Here is a 23897-nt window from a genome sequence, read left to right on the forward strand (position 1 = left end):
TCCTGTACTGATCCTGAGTTACATCCTGTATTATACTCCAGAGCTGCACTCACTATTCTGCTGGTGCAGTCACTGTGTACATACATTACTTATCCTGTACTGATCCCGAGTTACATCCTGTATTATACTCCAGAGCTGCACTCACTATTCTGCTGGTGCAGTCACTGTGTACATACATTACTTATTCTGTACTGATCCTGAGTTACATCCTGTATTATACTCCGGAGCTGCACTCACTATTCTGCTGGTGGAGTCACTGTGTACATACATTACTTATCCTGTACTGATCCTGAGTTACATCCTGTATTATACTCCAGAGCTGCACTCACTATTCTGCTGGTGCAGTCACTGTGTACATACATTACTTATCCTGAACTGATCCTGAGTTACATCCTGTATTATACTCCAGAGCTGCACTCACTATTCTGCTGGGGCAGTCACTGCGTACATACATTACTTATCCTGTACTGATCCTGAGTTACATCCTGTATTATACTCCAGAGCTGCACTCACTATTCTGCTGGTGCAGTCACTGTGTACATACATTACTTATCCTGTACTGATCCTGAGTTACATCCTGTATTATACTCCAGAGCTGCACTCACTATTCTGCTGGTGCAGTCACTGTGTACATATATTACTTATCCTGTACTGATCCCGAGTTACATCCTGTATTATACTCCAGAGCTGCACTCACTATTCTGCTGGTGCAGTCACTGTGTACATACATTACTTGTCCTGTATTATACTGCAGAGCTGCACTCACTATTCTGCTGGTGCAGTCACTGTGTACATACATTACTTGTCCCATACTGATCCTGAGTTACATCCTGTATTATACTCCAGAGCTGCACTCACTATTCTGCTGCTGCAGTCACTGTGTACATACATTACTTATCCTGTACTGATCCCGAGTTACATCCTGTATTATACTCCAGAGCTGCACTCACTATTCTGCTGGTGCAGTCACTGTGTACATACATTACTTATCCTGTACTGATCCTGAGTTACATCCTGTATTATACTCCAGAGCTGCACTCACTATTCTGCTGGTGCAGTCACTGTGTACATACATTACTTATCCTGTACTGATCCTGAGTTACATCCTGTATTATACTCCAGAGCTGCACTCACTATTCTGCTGGTGCAGTCACTGTGTACATACATTACTTATCCTGTACTGATCCTGAGTTACATCCTGTATTATACTCCAGAGCTGCACTCACTATTCTGCTGGTGCAGTCACTGTGTACATATATTACTTATCCTGTACTGATCCCGAGTTACATCCTGTATTATACTCCAGAGCTGCACTCACTATTCTGCTGGTGCAGTCACTGTGTACATACATTACTTGTCCTGTATTATACTGCAGAGCTGCACTCACTATTCTGCTGGTGCAGTCACTGTGTACATACATTACTTGTCCCATACTGATCCTGAGTTACATCCTGTATTATACTCCAGAGCTGCACTCACTATTCTGCTGCTGCAGTCACTGTGTACATACATTACTTATCCTGTACTGATCCTGAGTTACATCCTGTATTATACCCCAGAGCTGCACTCACTATTCTGCTGGTGCAGTCACTGTGTACATACATTACTTATCCTGTACTGATCCTGAGTTACATACTGTATTATACTCCAGAGCTGCACTCACTATTCTGCTGGTGCAGTCACTGCGTACATACATTACTTATCCTGTACTGATCCTGAGTTACATCCTGTATTATACTCCAGAGCTGCACTCACTATTCTGCTGGTGCAGTCACTGTGTACATACATTACTTATCCTGTACTGATCCTGAGTTACATCCTGTATTATACTCCAGAGCTGCACTCACTATTCTGCTGGTGCAGTCACTGTGTACATACATTACTTATCCCATACTGATCCTGAGTTACATCCTGTATTATACTCCAGAGCTGCACTCACTATTCTGCTGCTGCAGTCACTGTGTACATACATTACTTATCCTGTACTGATCCTGAGTTACATCCTGTATTATACTCCAGAGCTGCACTCACTATTCTGCTGGTGCAGTCACTGCGTACATACATTACTTATCCTGTACTGATCCTGAGTTACATCCTGTATTATACTCCAGAGCTGCACTCACTATTCTGCTGGTGCAGTCACTGTGTACATACATTACTTATCCTGTACTGATCCCGAGTTACATCCTGTATTATACTCCAGAGCTGCACTCACTATTCTGCTGGTGCAGTCACTGTGTACATACATTACTTATTCTGTACTGATCCTGAGTTACATCCTGTATTATACTCCGGAGCTGCACTCACTATTCTGCTGGTGGAGTCACTGTGTACATACATTACTTATCCTGTACTGATCCTGAGTTACATCCTGTATTATACTCCAGAGCTGCACTCACTATTCTGCTGGTGCAGTCACTGTGTACATACATTACTTATCCTGAACTGATCCTGAGTTACATCCTGTATTATACTCCAGAGCTGCACTCACTATTCTGCTGGGGCAGTCACTGCGTACATACATTACTTATCCTGTACTGATCCTGAGTTACATCCTGTATTATACTCCAGAGCTGCACTCACTATTCTGCTGGTGCAGTCACTGTGTACATACATTACTTATCCTGTACTGATCCTGAGTTACATCCTGTATTATACTCCAGAGCTGCACTCACTATTCTGCTGGTGCAGTCACTGCGTACATACATTACTTATCCTGTACTGATCCTGAGTTACATCCTGTATTATACTCCAGAGCTGCACTCACTATTCTGCTGGTGCAGTCACTGTGTACATACATTACTTATCCTCTACTGATCCTGAGTTACATCCTGTATTATACTCCAGAGCTGCACTCACTATTCTGCTGGTGCAGTCACTGTGTACATATATTACTTATCCTGTACTGATCCCGAGTTACATCCTGTATTATACTCCAGAGCTGCACTCACTATTCTGCTGGTGCAGTCACTGTGTACATACATTACTTATCCTGTACTGATCCTGAGTTACATCCTGTATTATACTCCGGAGCTGCACTCACTATTCTGCTGGTGGAGTCACTGTGTACATACATTACTTATCCTGTACTGATCCTGAGTTACATCCTGTATTATACTCCAGAGCTGCACTCACTATTCTGCTGGTGCAGTCACTGTGTACATACATTACTTATCCTGTACTGATCCTGAGTTACATCCTGTATTATACTCCGGAGCTGCACTCACTATTCTGCTGGTGCAGTCACTGTGTACATACATTACTTATCCTGTACTGATCCTGAGTTACATCCTGTATTATACTCCAGAGCTGCACTCACTATTCTGCTGGTGCAGTCACTGTGTACATACATTACTTATCCTGTACTGACCCTGAGTTACATCCTGTATTATACTCCAGAGCTGCACTCACTATTCTGCTGGTGCAGTCACTGTGTACATACATTACTTATCCTGTACTGATCCTGAGTTACATCCTGTATTATCCTCCAGAGCTGCACTCACTATTCTGCTGGTGCAGTCACTGTGTACATACATTACTTATCCTGTACTGATCCTGAGTTACATCCTGTATTATACTCCAGAGCTGCACTCACTATTCTGCTGGTGCAGTCACTGTGTACATACATTACTTATCCTGTACTGATCCTGAGTTACATCCTGTATTATACTCCAGAGCTGCACTCACTATTCTGCTGGTGCAGTCACTGTGTACATACATTACTTATCCTGTACTGATCCCGAGTTACATCCTGTATTATACTCCAGAGCTGCACTCACTATTCTGCTGGTGCAGTCACTGTGTACATACATTACTTATCCTGTACTGATCCCGAGTTACATCCTGTATTATACTCCAGAGCTGCACTCACTATTCTGCTGGTGCAGTCACTGTGTTCGTACATTACTTATCCTGTACTGCTCCTCAGTTACATCCTGTATTATACTCCAGAGCTGCACTCACTATTCTGCTGGTGCAGTCACTGTGTACATACATTACTTATCCTGTACTGATCCTGAGTTACATCCTGTATTATACTCCAGAGCTGCACTCACTATTCTGCAGGTGCAGTCACTGTGTACATACATTACTTATCCTGTACTGATCCTGAGTTACATCCTGTATTATACTCCGGAGTACAGTAAGTACCTCCTGCGTAGTATGTACTCGTATCATGTGACACGCAGCAGTTTTTTCTCACCCACTGTCATCTCTGATAGTGTTGGCTGGGGTTTCTCCACTAATGTCTGTTCTTTGCAGTTCCTCGGGGGAAGGGCTTGTGCCAACTGCGATGCTTTCTCCAGAAGAACATAGGTCACTGTCTCCTCCTTGGTCTCTTTTTTCCTTGGTAAGTGTTCGTGGCCAAGACTCCTTCCCCTCCGGGCCTTAACTGTGGGATGGGGTAATGGGACTGAGCCTCCAATGGTAATGTAAGAAAATGTTGGCTCCGGAGATGAAGGTAAGGGCCATGGATCAGCCGGGGTCACCGCCGCCTCTTCCACGTCACCTACAACAGAAACAACAAGGCTGACTATAGCTGGTGGTGGCGGGAGTCATCCCGAATATCACAGAGCAGAAAACGGAGACACAGAGTGACATGGGGAGGACGATGAGGAGGAGGGTGATGATAATGATGAGGAGGAGGATGATGGGGTGATGATGAGGAGGATGATGATGAGGATAATGATGAGGAGGAGGATGATGATAAGGACGTGATGATGATGATGAGGAGGAGGATGATAATGATGAGGAGGAGGATGATGGGGTGATGATGATAAGGACGTGATGATGATGAGGATGATGGGGTTATGATGATAATGATGAGAAGGAGGGCGATGATGATAATGATGAGGAGAGTGATGATGATAATGATGAGGAGGGTGATGATGATAATGATGAGGAGGGTGATGATGATAATGATGAGGAGGGTGATGATGAGGAGGATAATGATGAGAAGGAGGGTTATGATGATAAGGACGTGATGATGAGGAGGAGGGTGATGATAATGATGAGGAGGAGGATGATGGGGTGATGATGATTATGATGAGGAGGATGATGGGGTGATTGTGACAAACTGCCATTTGCCACTGGACATTGTAGAGGACTTATGGCTAGCCTCCTACCCTACGACTATGGCCCCGGGACATGTTACCCTTCAAGAACAGAACTATTCCGCATGTCTGGACTGTTAATAGGACGGGCGGGTAGCCCTCAATAAAGAGTTCATGTTCAGTTCAGTTCATGTTTTTCTAACCCTTCAAAACGCAGCCTCGTCTCGTTATTGGAGGGAATTGCTGCATCACGCTGGGGATTGCTATGCTCTGCATATTCCCTGGAGGAGAGATCTTTCCCACACGGTCCTGAATGCTGGAGGTTCATTCAGGGTGGAAGGAAGACGGCGCGGCTCCAGTTAAGCTACGGCGGTTGTGGAGTCTGCGGTGCTTGTGGTGTCCAGTGCGGTGCTTGTGGTCCTCGGCGCAAGCTAGGAAGCGTCCATTAACGGAAGGTGGATCCGTTACATTGGTGGCAAGCGGTGGGATGGCTTCCCTAGTGCGAGGAGCAGCATCCTGGGAACACCAAGCAAAACTGGACTATTGGTATAGCCACGTACGGTTTGACGCTATACTGAAGAGGCGGTTGGCTATCTACGGGCCCCACCTAACAGAGGAACTTGTACCGAAAGTGAGGAGAGAACTGGCGGAGTATCTGCAGAAGGAAGCAGAATATCGGGCAGAGATAGCAAAGTATTCCATCCCTGCGCCCCAGCAAAAACGTGAGTTACAGGGGGCCGAAGGTGTCGTCCTCCCCCCCTAGCGGCAGTGTGTACCCCAGGGGGCCGAAGGTGTCGTCCTTTCCCCCCAGCGGCAGTGTGTACCCCAGGGAGCTGAAGGTGTCGTCCTTCCCCCCCAGCGGCAGTGTGTACCCCAGGGGGCCGAAGGTGTCGTCCTTCCCCCCAGCGGCAGTGTGAACCCCAGGGAGCTGAAGGTGTCGTCCTTCCCCCCCTAGCGGCAGTGTGTGTTACAGGGAGCTGAAGGTGCCCTCCTTCCTCCCCAGCGGCAGTGTGTACCCCAGGGGGCCGAAGGTGTCGTCCTTCCCCCCCAGCGGCATTGTGAACCCCAGGGAGCTGAAGGTGTCGTCCTTCCTCCCCAGCGGCAGTGTGTGTTACAGGGAGCTGAAGGTGCCTTCCTTCCTCCCCAGCGGCAGTGTGTACCCCAAGGGGCCGAAGGTGTCGTCCTCCCCCCCCAGCGGCAGTGTGTACCCCAGGGGGCCGAAGGTGTCGTCCTTCCCCCCCAGCGGCAGTGTGAACCCCAGGGAGCTGAAGGTGTCGTCCTTTTTCCCCAGCGGCAGTGTGAACCCCAGGGAGCTGAAGGTGCCCTCCTTCCTCCCCAGCGGCAGTGTGTGTTACAGGGAGCTGAAGGTGCCCTCCTTCCTCCCCAGCGGCAGTGTGTACCCCAGGGGGCCGAAGGTGTCGTCCTTCCCCCCCAGCGGCAGTGTGAACCCCAGGGAGCTGAAGGTGTCGTCCTTCCTCCCCAGCGGCAGTGTGAACCCCACGGAGCTGAAGGTGCCCTCCTGCTTCCCCAGCGGCAGTGTGTACCCCAGGGGGCCGAAGGTGTCGTCCTTCCCCCCCAGCGGCAGTGTGTACCCCAGGGGGCCGAAGGTGTCGTCCTTCCCCCCCCAGCGGCAGTGTGAACCCCAGGGAGCTGAAGGCGTCGTCCTTCCTCCCCAGCGGCAGTGTGTGTTACAGGGAGCTGAAGGTGTCGTCCTTCCCCCCAGCGGCAGTGTGTACCCCAGGGGGCCGAAGGTGTAGTCCTTCCCCCCCAGCGGCAGTGTGAACCCCAGGGAGCTGAAGGTGTCGTCCTCCCTCCCCAGCAGCAGTGTGTGTTACAGGGAGCTGAAGGTGTCGTCCTTCCCCCCCCAGCGGCAGTGTGAACCCCAGGGAGCTGAAGGTGTCGTCCTTCCTCCCCAGCGGCAGTGTGTGTTACAGGGAGCTGAAGGTGTCCTCCTTCCGCCCCAGCGGCAGTGTGTACCCCACGGAGCTGAAGGTGTCGTCCTCCCTCCCCAGTGGCAGCCTGTGTTTCAGGGAGAGGAGCGCAGCACCCTCTCTCCCCAGCGGCAGCTTACCATAACAAGGGGAGACACCAATCGCCCAGACGGCGCAGATGGGACCGTGGTCTCTGCGCCTGACCTACTGGGATGCTGGACAGCCTGTCCAGATCCCCCACTACCCTCACCAGGACAACAGGTGGAGGGGGTAAGTACAAATTCCCCTCCCCAGTTAACTCCTAACGTGGCCTCAGGGTTAACAGAGGCGATGTTAACCCCTACTGACTCCCATGTTCCTCTGGCTACTGAGCCGGACTATGGTCTCAGCACCCCAGCAGAAGAGCTGGCAGCTGGGCAGAGTGCAGTCGGACTCTGCCCTCCCTCAAGTCCCCACAGCAAAATACCCAGGTGCAGTAACTGTTTCTTGTGGGTGGGTCACCCTTGTACCTGTTTGTTGTGGGTGGCTACTCGGGCATTTGGTTACTGTGGGTTGGTGGATCGACTAACGGAGGCACTGACCGACAGAAGGTCAGGTGCCTGGTTAGTCTTCCCCCCAAAGGGGAGATGTGTGACAAACTGCCATTTGCCACTGGGCATTGTAGAAAACTTATGGCTAGCCTCCTGCCCTACGACTATGGCCCCGGGACATGTTACCCTTCAAGAACAGTGTAACAGAACTATGCCGCATGTCTGGACTGTTAATAGGACCGAACGTGGTTGGAATTTGTGACAGACCAATCCGTATGGATTAAAAAATGGCACCCAGATAGAAAATTTTATTGTATTTGTGTACTCTGAGCGGCATTCCCCTAATGATATGCACTCAGACTTGAGCTATCTGGGAATAGGTTAAATGTCTGTGTTTGCTGGGAGGGTGTGACATTGTGTGTTTGGGTGGGGATTCCTGTCCTGTTGCCCCACATGTGTATTGGTGATTTCCCTTTGTCCTGAGAGATAATTGAATTGCTCTTCGGGTGTCTCCAGGGCAGAGAGGAGGAAACCATGATGCATTGTGGAGATGTGTTGTGTCTGTGTGTCCTGAGTGCTACGTATCTGTCCTGTGTCACAGTCCTCCTTCTGGTCCCCTAGGGGAGTGTACACCAGATGGGGACCTGCATAAATACGGGCGGGTAGCCCTCAATAAAGTGTTCATGTTCTTCTTGATCCCTCAAAACGTAGCCTTGTCTCGTTATTGGAGGGAATTTCTGTATCACGCTGGGGATTGCTATGCTCTGCATATTCCCTGGAGGAGAGATCTTTCCCACACGGTCCTGAATGCTGGAGGTTCATTCAGGGTGGAAGGAAGACGGCGCGGCTCCAGTTAAGCTACGGCAGTTGTGGAGTCTGCGGTGGTTGTGGTGTCCAGTGCGGTGCTTGTGGTCCTCGGCGCAAGCTAGGAAGCGTCCATTAACGGAAGGTGATCCGTTACAGTGATGATGATAATGATGAGGAGGGTGATGATGATAAGGACGTGGTGATGATGAGGAGGATGAGGGTGAGGGTGATGATGATAAGGACGTGGTGATGATGAGGAGGATGATAAGGAAAGTAATGATAATGATGAGAAGTAGAGATGAGTGAAGTGAGATCCGTCTCCGTACAGTATTAGAATGTATGGGCTCCGATAAGACGAAGTAATTTATTCACAAAGTCGCGCTTGACTTCGTTGAATAATTTTGGTAGTTGATTTTTAAAGTGAAAAACCACTTCAAAACTTGGAACTAAACTCGGCTTCGGGTCCAAGTGGTACCTTACAACCAAGGCCGAGTTCGCTTCCAAGGTTCTTCACTGTAATAATCAATTACCGAAGTTATTCTAAGTCTCATGTGACTCTGTGAATAAATTACTTCGGCTCATGGAGGCCCATACATTCTAACACTGTACAGAGACGGATCTCGCAACAGTTTTATAACGAATTTGTTAGCGAAGCAACTTCAGATGTAGCATCGCTAATGAGGAGGGTGATGATGATGAGCGTAGGTGCTAAGGAGGAGGAGGGTGATGATGAAGAAGGGGATGCTCAGGAGGAAAATGAGAATGAGGAGAGTGCTAAGGAGGAGAAGGGTGATCATGATGATATGAAGAGGGTGATGAGGAGGAAGACAGTGATGATGAAAAGGGTGATGAGGATGATAAGGGTAATGATAATGATGATGAGGAGGGTGATGAAGAGGAGGGTGATGATAATAATGATGAGGAGCGTGCTAATTATGAGGAGGGTGATGATGGTAATGAAGAGAAGGGTGATGATAATGATGAGGAGGGTGATGATGAAGAAAAGGATGATGAGGAGGGTGTTGATAATGGTGAGGAAGGTGAGAATGAGGAGAAGGGTGAAGAGGACGAGGGTGATGAAGAGGATGATGATGATGATGATGATAGTAATGATGAGGAGGGTGATAATGAGGAGAAGGGCTATGATGATGAGGAGGAGGAGGAAGAGGGCGATGAGAATGAGGGGAAAGAGAGTGATGATGATGATAGGGAGGAGGAAGAGGGTGATGATGATAGGGAGGAGGAAGAGGGTGATGATGATAGGGAGGAGGAAGAGGGTGATGATAATAGGGAGGAGGAAGAGGGTGATGATGAGGAGGAAAAAGAGGATGATGACGAGGAGGAGGAGGAGGAAGAGGGTGATGATGAGGAGGAGGAGGAAGAGGGTGATGATGATAGGGAGGAGGAAGAGGGTGATGATGATAGGGAGGAGGAAGAGGGTGATGATAATGAGGGGGAAGAGGGTGATGATGAAGAGGAAAAAGAGGATGATGATGAGGAGGAGGAGGAGGAGGAGGAGGAAGAGGGTGATGATGAGGAGGAAGAGGGTGATGATGAGGAGGAGGAGGAAGAGGGTGATGAGGAGGAGGAGGAGGAAGAGGGTGATGATGATGAGGAGGAGGATTAAGAGGGTGATGATGAGGAGGAGGATGAAGAGGGTGATAATGATGACAATGAGGAGGAAGAGGGTAATGATGATGAGGAGGAAAAGGGTGATGATGATGAGGAGGATGAGGGTGATGATGAGGAGGATGAGGGTGATGATGAGGAGAAGAAAGAAGAGGGTGATGATGAGGGGGAGATATAGTGTGATGATAATGATGAGGAGGAGGAAGAGTGTGATGACGAGAAGGAGGAGGACGAGGGTGATGATGATGATGATAAGGAGGAGGAAGAGGGTGATGATGATAAGGAGGAGGAGGAGGAAGAGGGTGATGATGATAAGGAGGAGGAAGAGGGTGATGATGATGAGGAGGGTGATGATGATAATGAGGAGGAGGAGGGTGATGATGATGAGGAGGAGGGTGATGAAGAGGAGGGTGATGATAATAATGATGAGGAGCGTGCTAATTATGAGGAGGGTGATGATGGTAATGAAGAGAAGGGTGATGATAATGATGAGGAGGGTGATGATGAAGAAAAGGATGATGAGGAGGGTGTTGATAATGGTGAGGAAGGTGAGAATGAGGAGGAGGGTGAAGAGGACGAGGGTGATGAAGAGGATGATGATGATGATGATGATAGTAATGATGAGGAGGGTGATAATGAGGAGAAGGGCTATGATGATGAGGAGGAGGAGGAAGAGGGCGATGAGAATGAGGGGAAAGAGAGTGATGATGATGATAGGGAGGAGGAAGAGGGTGATGATGATAGGGAGGAGGAAGAGGGTGATGATGATAGGGAGGAGGAAGAGGGTGATGATAATAGGGAGGAGGAAGAGGGTGATGATGAGGAGGAAAAAGAGGATGATGACGAGGAGGAGGAGGAGGAGGAGGAAGAGGGTGATGATGAGGAGGAGGAGGAAGAGGGTGATGATGATAGGGAGGAGGAAGAGGGTGATGATGATAGGGAGGAGGAAGAGGGTGATGATAATGAGGGGGAAGAGGGTGATGATGAAGAGGAAAAAGAGGATGATGATGATGAGGAGGAGGAGGAGGAGGAGGAGGAGGAGGAGGAAGAGGGTGATGATGAGGAGGAAGAGGGTGATGATGAGGAGGAGGAGGAAGAGGGTGATGAGGAGGAGGAGGATTAAGAGGGTGATGATGATGAGGAGGAGGATTAAGAGGGTGATGATGAGGAGGAGGATGAAGAGGGTGATGATGAGGAGGAGGATGAAGAGGGTGATGATGATGACAATGAGGAGGAAGAGGGTGATGATGAGGAGGAAAAGGGTGATGATGATGAGGAGGATGAGGGTGATGATGAGGAGGATGAGGGTGATGATGAGGAGAAGAAAGAAGAGGGTGATGATGAGGGGGAGATATAGTGTGATGATAATGATGAGGAGGAGGAAGAGTGTGATGACGAGAAGGAGGAGGACGAGGGTGATGATGATGATAAGGAGGAGGAAGAGGGTGATGATGATAAGGAGGAGGAGGAGGAGGAAGAGGGTGATGATGATAAGGAGGAGGAAGAGGGTGATGATGATGAGGAGGGTGATGATGATAATGAGGAGGAGGAGGGTGATGATGATGAGGAGGAGGGTGATGAAGAGGAGGGTGATGATAATAATGATGAGGAGCGTGCTAATTATGAGGAGGGTGATGATGGTAATGAAGAGAAGGGTGATGATAATGATGAGGAGGGTGATGATGAAGAAAAGGATGATGAGGAGGGTGTTGATAATGGTGAGGAAGGTGAGAATGAGGAGGAGGGTGAAGAGGACGAGGGTGATGAAGAGGATGATGATGATGATGATGATAGTAATGATGAGGAGGGTGATAATGAGGAGAAGGGCTATGATGATGAGGAGGAGGAGGAAGAGGGCGATGAGAATGAGGGGAAAGAGAGTGATGATGATGATAGGGAGGAGGAAGAGGGTGATGATGATAGGGAGGAGGAAGAGGGTGATGATGATAGGGAGGAGGAAGAGGGTGATGATAATAGGGAGGAGGAAGAGGGTGATGATGAGGAGGAAAAAGAGGATGATGACGAGGAGGAGGAGGAGGAGGAGGAAGAGGGTGATGATGAGGAGGAGGAGGAAGAGGGTGATGATGATAGGGAGGAGGAAGAGGGTGATGATGATAGGGAGGAGGAAGAGGGTGATGATAATGAGGGGGAAGAGGGTGATGATGAAGAGGAAAAAGAGGATGATGATGATGAGGAGGAGGAGGAGGAGGAGGAAGAGGGTGATGATGAGGAGGAGGAGGAAGAGGGTGATGATGAGGAGGAGGAGGAAGAGGGTGATGAGGAGGAGGAGGAGGAAGAGGGTGATGATGATGAGGAGGAGGATTAAGAGGGTGATGATGAGGAGGAGGATGAAGAGGGTGATGATGAGGAGGAGGATGAAGAGGGTGATAATGATGACAATGAGGAGGAAGAGGGTAATGATGATGAGGAGGAAAAGGGTGATGATGATGAGGAGGATGAGGGTGATGATGATGAGGGTGATGATGAGGAGAAGAAAGAAGAGGGTGATGATGAGGGGGAGAAATAGTGTGATGATAATGATGAGGAGGAGGAAGAGTGTGATGACGAGAAGGAGGAGGACGAGGGTGATGATGATGATAAGGAGGAGGAAGAGGGTGATGATGATAAGGAGGAGGAGGAGGAAGAGGGTGATGATGATAAGGAGGAGGAAGAGGGTGATGATGATGAGGAGGGTGATGATGATAATGAGGAGGAGGAGGGTGATGATGATGAGGAGGAGAGTGATGATGGCAATGAGGGGCAGGAGGGTGATGAGGAGGAGAAAAAAGGGGGTGATAGTGATGGCAATGAGGGGCAGAAGGGTGATGAGGAGGAGGAAGACGAGGGTGATGATGATGATGATAAGGAGGAGGAAGAGTGTGATGATGATGATGAGGAAGAGGGTGATGATTGTGAGGAGGAGGAAGAGAGTGATGAGGATGATGATGATGATGATAAGCAGGATGAAGAGAGTAGTGATGATAAAAAGGAGGAAGAGCGTAATAATGATGAGGAGGAGGAGGAAGAGGGTGATAATGATGATGAGTAGGAGGATGAAGAGGGGTGATGATGAGGAGGAGGAATATGGTGATGCTAATAAAAAGGAGGAGGAAGAGGATGATGATAAGGAGGAGGAGGTGGGTGATGATGATGATATGGAGCAGAAAGAGAATGATGAGGAGGAGGAAGAGGGTGATGATGATAAGGAGGAGAATGAGGGTGATGATAATAAGGAGGAGAAAGAGGGTGATTATGATGAAGAGGGTGATGATGAGGAAGAGGGTGATTATGATGACAATGAGGAGGAGGAGGGTGATGAAGAGGAGGAAGACGTTTATGATTATGATGATGATGATAAGGAGGAGGAAGAGAGTAATGATGATAAGGAGGAGGAAGATGGTAATAATGATGATGAGGAGGAAGAGGGTGATGATGATGAGGATGAAGAGGGTGATGATGAGGAAGAGGGTGATGATAAGGAGGAGGAATAGGGTGATGCTTATAAGTAGGAAGAAGAGGATGATGATAATGAGGAGGAAGTGGGTGGTGATGATGATGATGATGATAAGGAGGAGGAGGAAGAAGGTGATAATGAGGAGAAGGTGATAATGAGGAGAAGGAAGAGGGTGAAGATGAGGAGGAGGAAGAGGGTGAAGATGAGGAGGAGGAAGAGGGTGAAGATGAGGAGGAGGAAGAGGGTGAAGATGAGGAGGAGGAAGAGGGTGAAGATGAGGAGGAGGAAGAGGGTGAAGATGAGGAGGAGGAAGAGGGTGAAGCCAATCAGAGCCCAGCTTTCATAGAAGCCAATCAGAGGTCTGCTTCCATTTTACCAGATGGGCGGACACCACCTCCCCCATCCTTCCACATTGGGGCGGGACGTACACCAGGGACCAATCACAAACAAAGAGGCAGAGCCATGGCCACCTCGATTCTGGAGGGGCGGGGCTGTGACTACCACACAGTGTCATGTGACTTCAGCAGCTGCAGTATGGAGGACACACATACCATCAGGTGGGCAGGAGTCCGGGGTGCTGGAGGCAGTTGATGGAGCGTCCTCTGCAGAAGAAACATAGATATTACACCTCACAATCTCCAGCATCGGGAAAATGTGGGGGCTCGTCCGGGATCATTACTAGTATAGGGGAGTGGGTGACGTACGGGGGAGGGGATAATGTACAGGAAGAGGATAATGTACGGGTAAGGGTTAATGTACGGGGGAGGGGCGATGTACAGGGGAGGGGAAAATGTACGGGGAAGGGGATAATGTATGGGGGAGGGGCGATGGGGAGGGGATAATGTACGGGGGAGGGGATAATGTACGAGGGAGGGGATAATGTACAGGGGAGGGGGCGATGTACGGGGGAGGGGATAATGTACAGGAAGAGGATAATGTACGGGTAAGGGTTAATGTACGGGGGAGGGGCGATGTACAGGGGAGGGGAAAATGTACGGGGAAGGGGATAATGTATGGGGGAGGGGCGATGGGGAGGGGATAATGTACGGGGGAGGGGATAATGTACGAGGGAGGGGATAATGTACAGGGGAGGGGGCGATGTACGGGGGAGGGGATAATGTACAGGAAGAGGATAATGTACGGGTAAGGGTTAATGTACGGGGGAGGGGCGATGTACAGGGGAGGGGAAAATGTACGGGGAAGGGGATAATGTATGGGGGAGGGGCGATGGGGAGGGGATAATGTACGGGGGAGGGGATAATGTACGAGGGAGGGGATAATGTACGGGGGAGGGGATAATGTACGGGGGAGGGGCGATGTACGGGGGAGGGGATAATGTACAGGGGAGGGGGCGATGTACAGGGGAGGGGGCGATGTACGGGGGAGGGGATAATGTACAGGGGGGGGATAATGTACGGGGGAGGGGATAATGTACGGGGGAGGGGCGATGTACAGGGGAAGGGATAATGTACGGGGGAGGGGATAATGTACGGGGGGGGGGATAATGTACGGGGGAGGGGATAATGTACGGGGGAGGGGATAATGTACGGGGGAGGGGCGATGTGCAGGGGAGGGGATAATGTACGGGGGAGGGGCAATGTACAGGGGAGGGGATAATGTACGGGGGAGGGGCGATGTACAGGGGAGGGGATAATGTACAGGGGGGCGATGTACGGGGGAGGGGATAATGTACGGGGGAGGGGATAATGTACGGGGGAGGGATAAGGTACGGGGGAGGGATAATGTACGGGGGAGGGGATAATGTACAGGGGGAAGGAATAATGTACGGGGGAGGGGATAATGTACGGGGGAGGGGATAATGTACGGGGGAGGGGCGATGTACAGGGGAGGGGATAATGTACGGGGGAGGAGATAATGTACGGGGGAGGGGATAATGTACGGGGGAGGGGATAATGTACGGGGGAGGGGCGATGTACAGGGGAGGGGATAATGTACGGGGGAGGGATAATGTACGGGGGAGGGGATAATGTACGGGGGAGGGGCGATGTACAGGGGAGGGGATAATGTACGGGGGAGGAGATAATGTACGGGGGAGGGATAATGTACGGGGGAGGGATAAGGTACAGGGGAGGAGATAATGTACGGGGGAGGGGATAATGTACGGGGGAGGGGATAATGTACGGGGAGGGGATAATGTACGGGGGAGGGGATAATGTACGGGGGAGGGGATAATGTACGGGGGAGGAGATAATGTACGGGGGAGGGGATAATGTACGGGGAGAGGATAATGTACGGGGGAGGGGATAATGTACGGGGGAGGAGATAATGTACGGGGGAGGAGATAATGTACGGGGGAGGAGATAATGTACGGGGGAGGAGATAATATACGGGGGAGGAGATAATGTACGGGGGAGGGGATAATGTACGGGGGAGGGGATAATGTACGGGGGAGGAGATAATGTACGGGGGAGGAGATAATGTACGGGGGAGGGGGCGATAAAAGGGTGTGGTAAGGGGGAGAGAAAATCACTGATAACACAGACATCACTGATAACACAGACATCACTGATAACACAGACATCACTGATAACACAGACATCACTGATAACACAGACATCACTGATAACACACAGACATCACTGATAACACACAGACATCACTGATAACACAGACATCACTGATAACACACAGACATCACTGATAACACACAGACATCACTGATAACACAGACATCACTGATAACACACAGACATCACTGATAACACAGACATCACTGATAACACAGACATCACTGATAATACAGACATCACTGATAACACACAGACATCACTGATAACACACAGACATCACTGATAATACAGACATCACTGATAACACAGACATCACTGATAACACAGACATCACTGATAACACAGACATCACTGATAATACAGACATCACTGATAACACAGACATCACTGATAACACAGACATCACTGATAACACACAGACATCACTGATAACACACAGACATCACTGATAATACACAGACATCACTGATAACACACAGACATCACTGATAACACACAGACATCACTGATAACACAGACATCACTGATAACACACAGACATCACTGATAACACACAGACATCACTGATAACACAGACATCACTGATAACACAGACATCACTGATAACACACAGACATCACTGATAACACAGACATCACTGATAACACAGACATCACTGATAATACAGACATCACTGATAACACACAGACATCACTGATAACACACAGACATCACTGATAATACAGACATCACTGATAACACAGACATCACTGATAACACAGACATCACTGATAACACAGACATCACTGATAACACAGACATCACTGATAACACAGACATCACTGATAATACAGACATCACTGATAACACAGACATCACTGATAACACAGACATCACTGATAACACAGACATCACTGATAACACAGACATCACTGATAACACACAGACATCACTGATAACACAGACATCACTGATAACACACAGACATCACTGATAATACACAGACATCACTGATAACACACAGACATCACTGATAACACACAGACATCACTGATAATACACAGACATCACTGATAACACAGACATCACTGATAACACAGACATCACTGATAACACAGACATCACTGATAACACACAGACATCACTGATAACACAGACATCACTGATAATACACAGACATCACTGATAACACACAGACATCACTGATAACACAGACATCACTGATAACACACAGACATCACTGATCATACAGCTGCAGACACAGGTGACCGGTGACATTAGGGGACAGCACCCTGCAGGACACAGACACAGATGACGCAGCACTTACTGCAGTGTGTGAAGGACAGGACGTGGCCCATATCGGCGGTCGGCCGGTGACATCCATACAGCCCCAGAAGGGCAACCCCGACAACATGCAGGACCAGCCTAGCATCGCATGGTAAGGAGCAGACACACAGGAGGAGCCTGCAGCAGACAAAGGCCTGGGGGGGGGGCAGGAAGTGACATCACACTCCTCACTGCTATACCACAGTCCTGTCATCATACACACTCCTCACTGCTATACCACAGACCTGTCATCATACACACTCCTTACTACTATACCACAGACCTGTCATCACACTCACTCCTCACTGCTATACCACAGTCCTGTCATCATACTCACTCCTCACTGCTATACCACAGTCCTGTCATCACACTCACTCCTCACTGCTATACCACAGTCCTGTCATCACACTCACTCCTCACTGCTATACCACAGTCCTGTCATCATACTCACTCCTCACTGCTATACCACAGTCCTGTCATCATACTCACTCCTCACTGCTATACCACAGTCCTGTCATCATACACACTCCTCACTGCTATACCACAGACCTGTCATCATACTCACTCCTCACTGCTATACCACAGTCCTGTCATCATACTCACTCCTCACTGCTATACCACAGTCCTGTCATCATACACACTCCTCACTGCTATACCACAGTCCTGTCATCACACTCACTCCTCACTGCTATACCACAGTCCTGTCATCATACTCACTCCTCACTACTATACCACAGTCCTGTCATCACACTCACTCCTCACTGCTATACCACAGTCCTGTCATCATACTCACTCCTCACTGCTATACCACAGTCCTGTCATCATACTCACTCCTCACTGCTATACCACAGTCCTGTCATCACACTCACTCCTCACTACTATACCACAGTCCTGTCATCACACACACTCCTCACTGCTATACCACAGTCCTGTCATCATACACACTCCTCACTGCTATACCACAGTCCTGTCATCATACACACTCCTCACTGCTATACCACAGTCCTGTCATCATACACACTCCTCACTGTTATACCACAGTCCTGTCATCACACTCACTCCTCACTGCTATACCACAGTCCTGTCATCATACACACTCCTCACTGCTATACCACAGACCTGTCATCATACTCACTCCTCACTGCTATACCACAGTCCTGTCATCATACTCACTCCTCACTGCTATACCACAGTCCTGTCATCACACACACTCCTCACTGCTATACCACAGTCCTGTCATCATACACACTCCTTACTACTATACCACAGTCCTGTCATCATACACACTCCTCACTGCTATACCACAGTCCTGTCATCATACACACTCCTTACTACTATACCACAGACCTGTCATCACACTCACTCCTCACTGCTATACCACAGTCCTGTCATCATACTCACTCCTCACTGCTATACCACAGTCCTGTCATCACACACACTCCTCACTGCTATACCACAGTCCTGTCATCATACACACTCCTTACTACTATACCACAGTCCTGTCATCACACACACTCCTCACTGCTATACCACAGTCCTGTCATCATACACACTCCTTACTACTATACCACAGACCTGTCATCATACTCACTCCTCACTGCTATACCACAGTCCTGTCATCATACTCACTCCTCACTGCTATACCACAGTCCTGTCATCATACTCACTCCTCACTGCTATACCACAGTCCTGTCATCATACACACTCCTCACTGCTATACCACAGTCCTGTCATCATACACACTCCTCACTGTTATACCACAGTCCTGTCATCACACTCACTCCTCACTGCTATACCACAGTCCTGTCATCATACACACTCCTCACTGCTATACCACAGTCCTGTCATCATACTCACTCCTCACTGCTATACCACAGTCCTGTCATCATACACACTCCTCACTGCTATACCACAGTCCTGTCATCATACACACTCCTCACTGCTATACCACAGTCCTGTCATCATACACACTCACTCCTCACTGCTATACCACAGTCCTGTCATCACACTCACTCCTCACTGCTATACCACAGTCCTGTCATCATACTCACTCCTCACTGCTATACCACAGACCTGTCATCATACTCACTCCTCACTGCTATACCACAGTCCTGTCATCACACTCACTCATCACTGCTATACCACAGTCCTGTCATCATACTCACTCCTCACTGCTATACCACAGTCCTGTCATCATACACACTCCTCACTGCTATACCACAGACCTGTCATCACACTCACTCCTCACTGCTATACCACAGTCCTGTCATCACACTCACTCCTCACTGTTACACCACAGTCCTGTCATCATACACACTCCTCACTGCTATACCACAGACCTGTCATCACACTCACTCCTCACTGCTATACCACAGTCCTGTCATCACACACACTCCTCACTGCTATACCACAGTCCTGTCATCATACACACTCCTCACTGCTATACCACAGTCCTGTCATCATACACACTCCTCACTGCTATACCACAGTCCTGTCATCATACACACTCCTCACTACTATACCACAGACCTGTCATCATACACACTCATCACTGCTATACCACAGACCTGTCATCATACACACTCCTCACTGCTATACCACAGTCCTGTCATCACACTCACTCCTCACTGTTATACCACAGTCCTGTCATCACACTCACTCCTCACTGCTATACCACAGTCCTGTCATCACACTCACTCCTCACTGCTATACCACAGTCCTGTCATCACACTCACTCCTCACTGCTATACCACAGTCCTGTCATCATACACACTCCTCACTGCTATACCACAGTCCTGTCATCATACACACTCCTCACTACTATACAACAGTCCTGTCATCACACTCACTCCTCACTGCTATACCACAGTCCTGTCATCACACACACTCCTCACTGCTATACCACAGTCCTGTCATCATACTCACTCCTCACTGCTATACCACAGTCCTGTCATCATACACACTCATCACTGCTATACCACAGTCCTGTCATCATACTCACTCCTCACTGCTATACCACAGTCCTGTCATCATACACACTCCTCACTGCTATACCACAGTCCTGTCATCATACACACTCCTCACTGCTATACCACAGTCCTGTCATCATACACACTCCTCACTGCTATACCACAGTCCTGTCATCACACTCACTCCTCACTGCTATACCACAGTCCTGTCATCACACTCACTCCTCACTGCTATACCACAGTCCTGTCATCATACACACTCCTCACTACTATACCACAGACCTGTCATCACACTCACTCCTCACTGCTATACCACAGTCCTGTCATCATACACACTCCTCACTGCTATACCACAGTCCTGTCATCATACACACTCCTCACTGCTATACCACAGTCCTGTCATCATACACACTCCTCACTGCTATACCACAGTCCTGTCATCATACACACTCCTCACTGCTATACCACAGTCCTGTCATCACACTCACTCCTCACTGCTATACCACAGTCCTGTCATCACACTCACTCCTCACTGCTATACCACAGACCTGTCATCATACACACTCCTCACTGCTATACCACAGACCTGTCATCACACTCACTCCTCACTGCTATACCACAGTCCTGTCATCATACACACTCCTCACTGCTATACCACAGTCCTGTCATCACACACACTCCTCACTGCTATACCACAGTCCTGTCATCATACACACTCCTCACTGCTATACCACAGTCCTGTCATCACACTCACTCCTCACTGCTATACCACAGTCCTGTCATCATACACACTCCTCACTGCTATACCACAGTCCTGTCATCATACACACTCCTCACTGCTATACCACAGACCTGTCATCATACACACTCCTCACTGCTATACCACAGTCCTGTCATCACACTCACTCCTCACTGCTATACCACAGTCCTGTCATCATACTCACTCCTCACTGCTATACCACAGTCCTGTCATCATACACACTCATCACTGCTATACCACAGACCTGTCATCATACTCCCTCCTCACTGCTATACCACAGTCCTGTCATCATACTCACTCCTCACTGCTATACCACAGTCCTGTCATCACACTCACTCCTCACTGCTATACCACAGTCCTGTCATCATACTCACTCATCACTGCTATACCACAGTCCTGTCATCACACACACTCCTCACTGCTATACCACAGTCCTGTCATCACACTCACTCCTCACTGCTATACCACAGTCCTGTCATCATACACACTCATCACTGCTATACCACAGACCTGTCATCATACTCCCTCCTCACTGCTATACCACAGTCCTGTCATCATACTCACTCCTCACTGCTATACCACAGTCCTGTCATCATACTCACTCATCACTGCTATACCACAGACCTGTGATCACACACACTCCTCACTGCTATACCACAGTCCTGTCATCATACACACTCCTCACTGCTATACCACAGTCCTGTCATCATACACACTCCTCACTGCTATACCACAGACCTGTCATCACACTCACTCCTCACTGCTATACCACAGACCTGTCATCATACACACTCCTCACTGCTATACCACAGTCCTGTCATCATACACACTCCTCACTGCTATACCACAGTCCTGTCATCATACTCACTCCTCACTGCTATACCACAGACCTGTCATCATACACACTCCTCACTGCTATACCACAGTCCTGTCATCATACACACTCCTCACTGCTATACCACAGTCCTGTCATCATACTCACTCCTCACTGCTATACCACAGTCCTGTCATCATACTCACTCCTCACTGCTATACCACAGTCCTGTCATCATACACACTCCTCACTGCTATACCACAGTCCTGTCATCATACTCACTCATCACTGCTATACCACAGACCTGTCATCATACACACTCCTCACTGCTATACCACAGTCCTGTCATCATACTCACTCCTCACTCCTATACCACAGTCCTGTCATCACACTCACTCCTCACTGCTATACCACAGTCCTGTCATCATACACACTCCTCACTGCTACACCACAGACCTGTCATCACACTCACTCCTCACTGCTATACCACAGACCTGTCATCATACACACTCCTCACTGCTATACCACAGTCCTGTCATCACACACACTCCTCACTGCTATACCACAGTCCTGTCATCATACACACTCCTCACTGCTATACCACAGTCCTGTCATCACACTCACTCCTCACTGCTATACCACAGTCCTGTCATCATACACACTCCTCACTGCTATACCACAGTCCTGTCATCATACACACTCCTCACTGCTATACCACAGACCTGTCATCATACACACTCCTCACTGCTATACCACAGTCCTGTCATCACACTCACTCCTCACTGCTATACCACAGTCCTGTCATCATACTCACTCCTCACTGCTATACCACAGTCCTGTCATCATACACACTCATCACTGCTATACCACAGACCTGTCATCATACTCCCTCCTCACTGCTATACCACAGTCCTGTCATCATACTCACTCCTCACTGCTATACCACAGTCCTGTCATCACACTCACTCCTCACTGCTATACCACAGTCCTGTCATCATACTCACTCCTCACTGCTATACCACAGTCCTGTCATCACACACACTCCTCACTGCTATACCACAGTCCTGTCATCACACTCACTCCTCACTGCTATACCACAGTCCTGTCATCATACACACTCATCACTGCTATACCACAGACCTGTCATCATACTCCCTCCTCACTGCTATACCACAGTCCTGTCATCATACTCACTCCTCACTGCTATACCACAGTCCTGTCATCATACTCACTCATCACTGCTATACCACAGACCTGTGATCACACACACTCCTCACTGCTATACCACAGTCCTGTCATCATACACACTCCTCACTGCTATACCACAGTCCTGTCATCACACTCACTCCTCACTGCTATACCACAGTCCTGTCATCACACTCACTCCTCACTGCTATACCACAGTCCTGTCATCACACTCACTCCTCACTGCTATACCACAGTCCTGTCATCATACACACTCCTCACTGCTATACCACAGACCTGTCATCATACTCACTCCTCACTGCTATACCACAGTCCTGTCATCATACACACTCCTCACTGCTATACCACAGTCCTGTCATCATACTCACTCCTCACTGCTATACCACAGTCCTGTCATCATACTCACTCATCACTGCTATACCACAGACCTGTGATCACACACACTCCTCACTGCTATACCACAGTCCTGTCATCACACTCACTCCTCACTGCTATACCACAGTCCTGTCATCACACTCACTCCTCACTGCTATACCACAGTCCTGTCATCATACACACTCCTCACTGCTATACCACAGTCCTGTCATCATACTCACTCCTCACTGCTATACCACAGTCCTGTCATCATACTCACTCATCACTGCTATACCACAGTCCTGTCATCATACACACTCCTCACTGCTATACCACAGTCCTGTCATCATACACACTCCTCACTGCTATACCACAGACCTGTCATCATACTCACTCATCACTGCTATACCACAGTCCTGTCATCATACACACTCCTCACTGCTATACCACAGACCTGTCATCACACTCACTCCTCACTGCTATACCACAGTCCTGTCATCATACACACTCATCACTGCTATACCACAGACCTGTCATCATACTCCCTCCTCACTGC

General features: G+C 48.9%; 1 protein-coding gene across 1 annotated transcript in view; it reads right to left on the reverse strand.

Moving 5' to 3' along the window:
• The window catches only part of RTN2 (reticulon 2), an 80457-nt gene extending 63065 nt beyond the window's left edge, over positions 1-17392 (reverse strand). The window contains exons 1-3 of the mRNA XM_040442475.1: positions 17240-17392; positions 13954-14004; positions 4202-4507 (exon numbers count right to left, since the gene is read on the reverse strand). Coding sequence (XP_040298409.1) covers positions 4202-4507; positions 13954-14004; positions 17240-17270 — 388 coding nt within the window. The 5' untranslated portion in view covers positions 17271-17392. The remainder of the gene's footprint in view (positions 1-4201; positions 4508-13953; positions 14005-17239) is intronic.
• Positions 17393-23897: the final 6505 nt, after the last annotated feature.

This window comes from Bufo bufo, chromosome 8 (assembly GCF_905171765.1).
Source record: "Bufo bufo chromosome 8, aBufBuf1.1, whole genome shotgun sequence".
In the NCBI taxonomy this organism is placed as follows: Eukaryota; Metazoa; Chordata; class Amphibia; order Anura; family Bufonidae; genus Bufo; species Bufo bufo.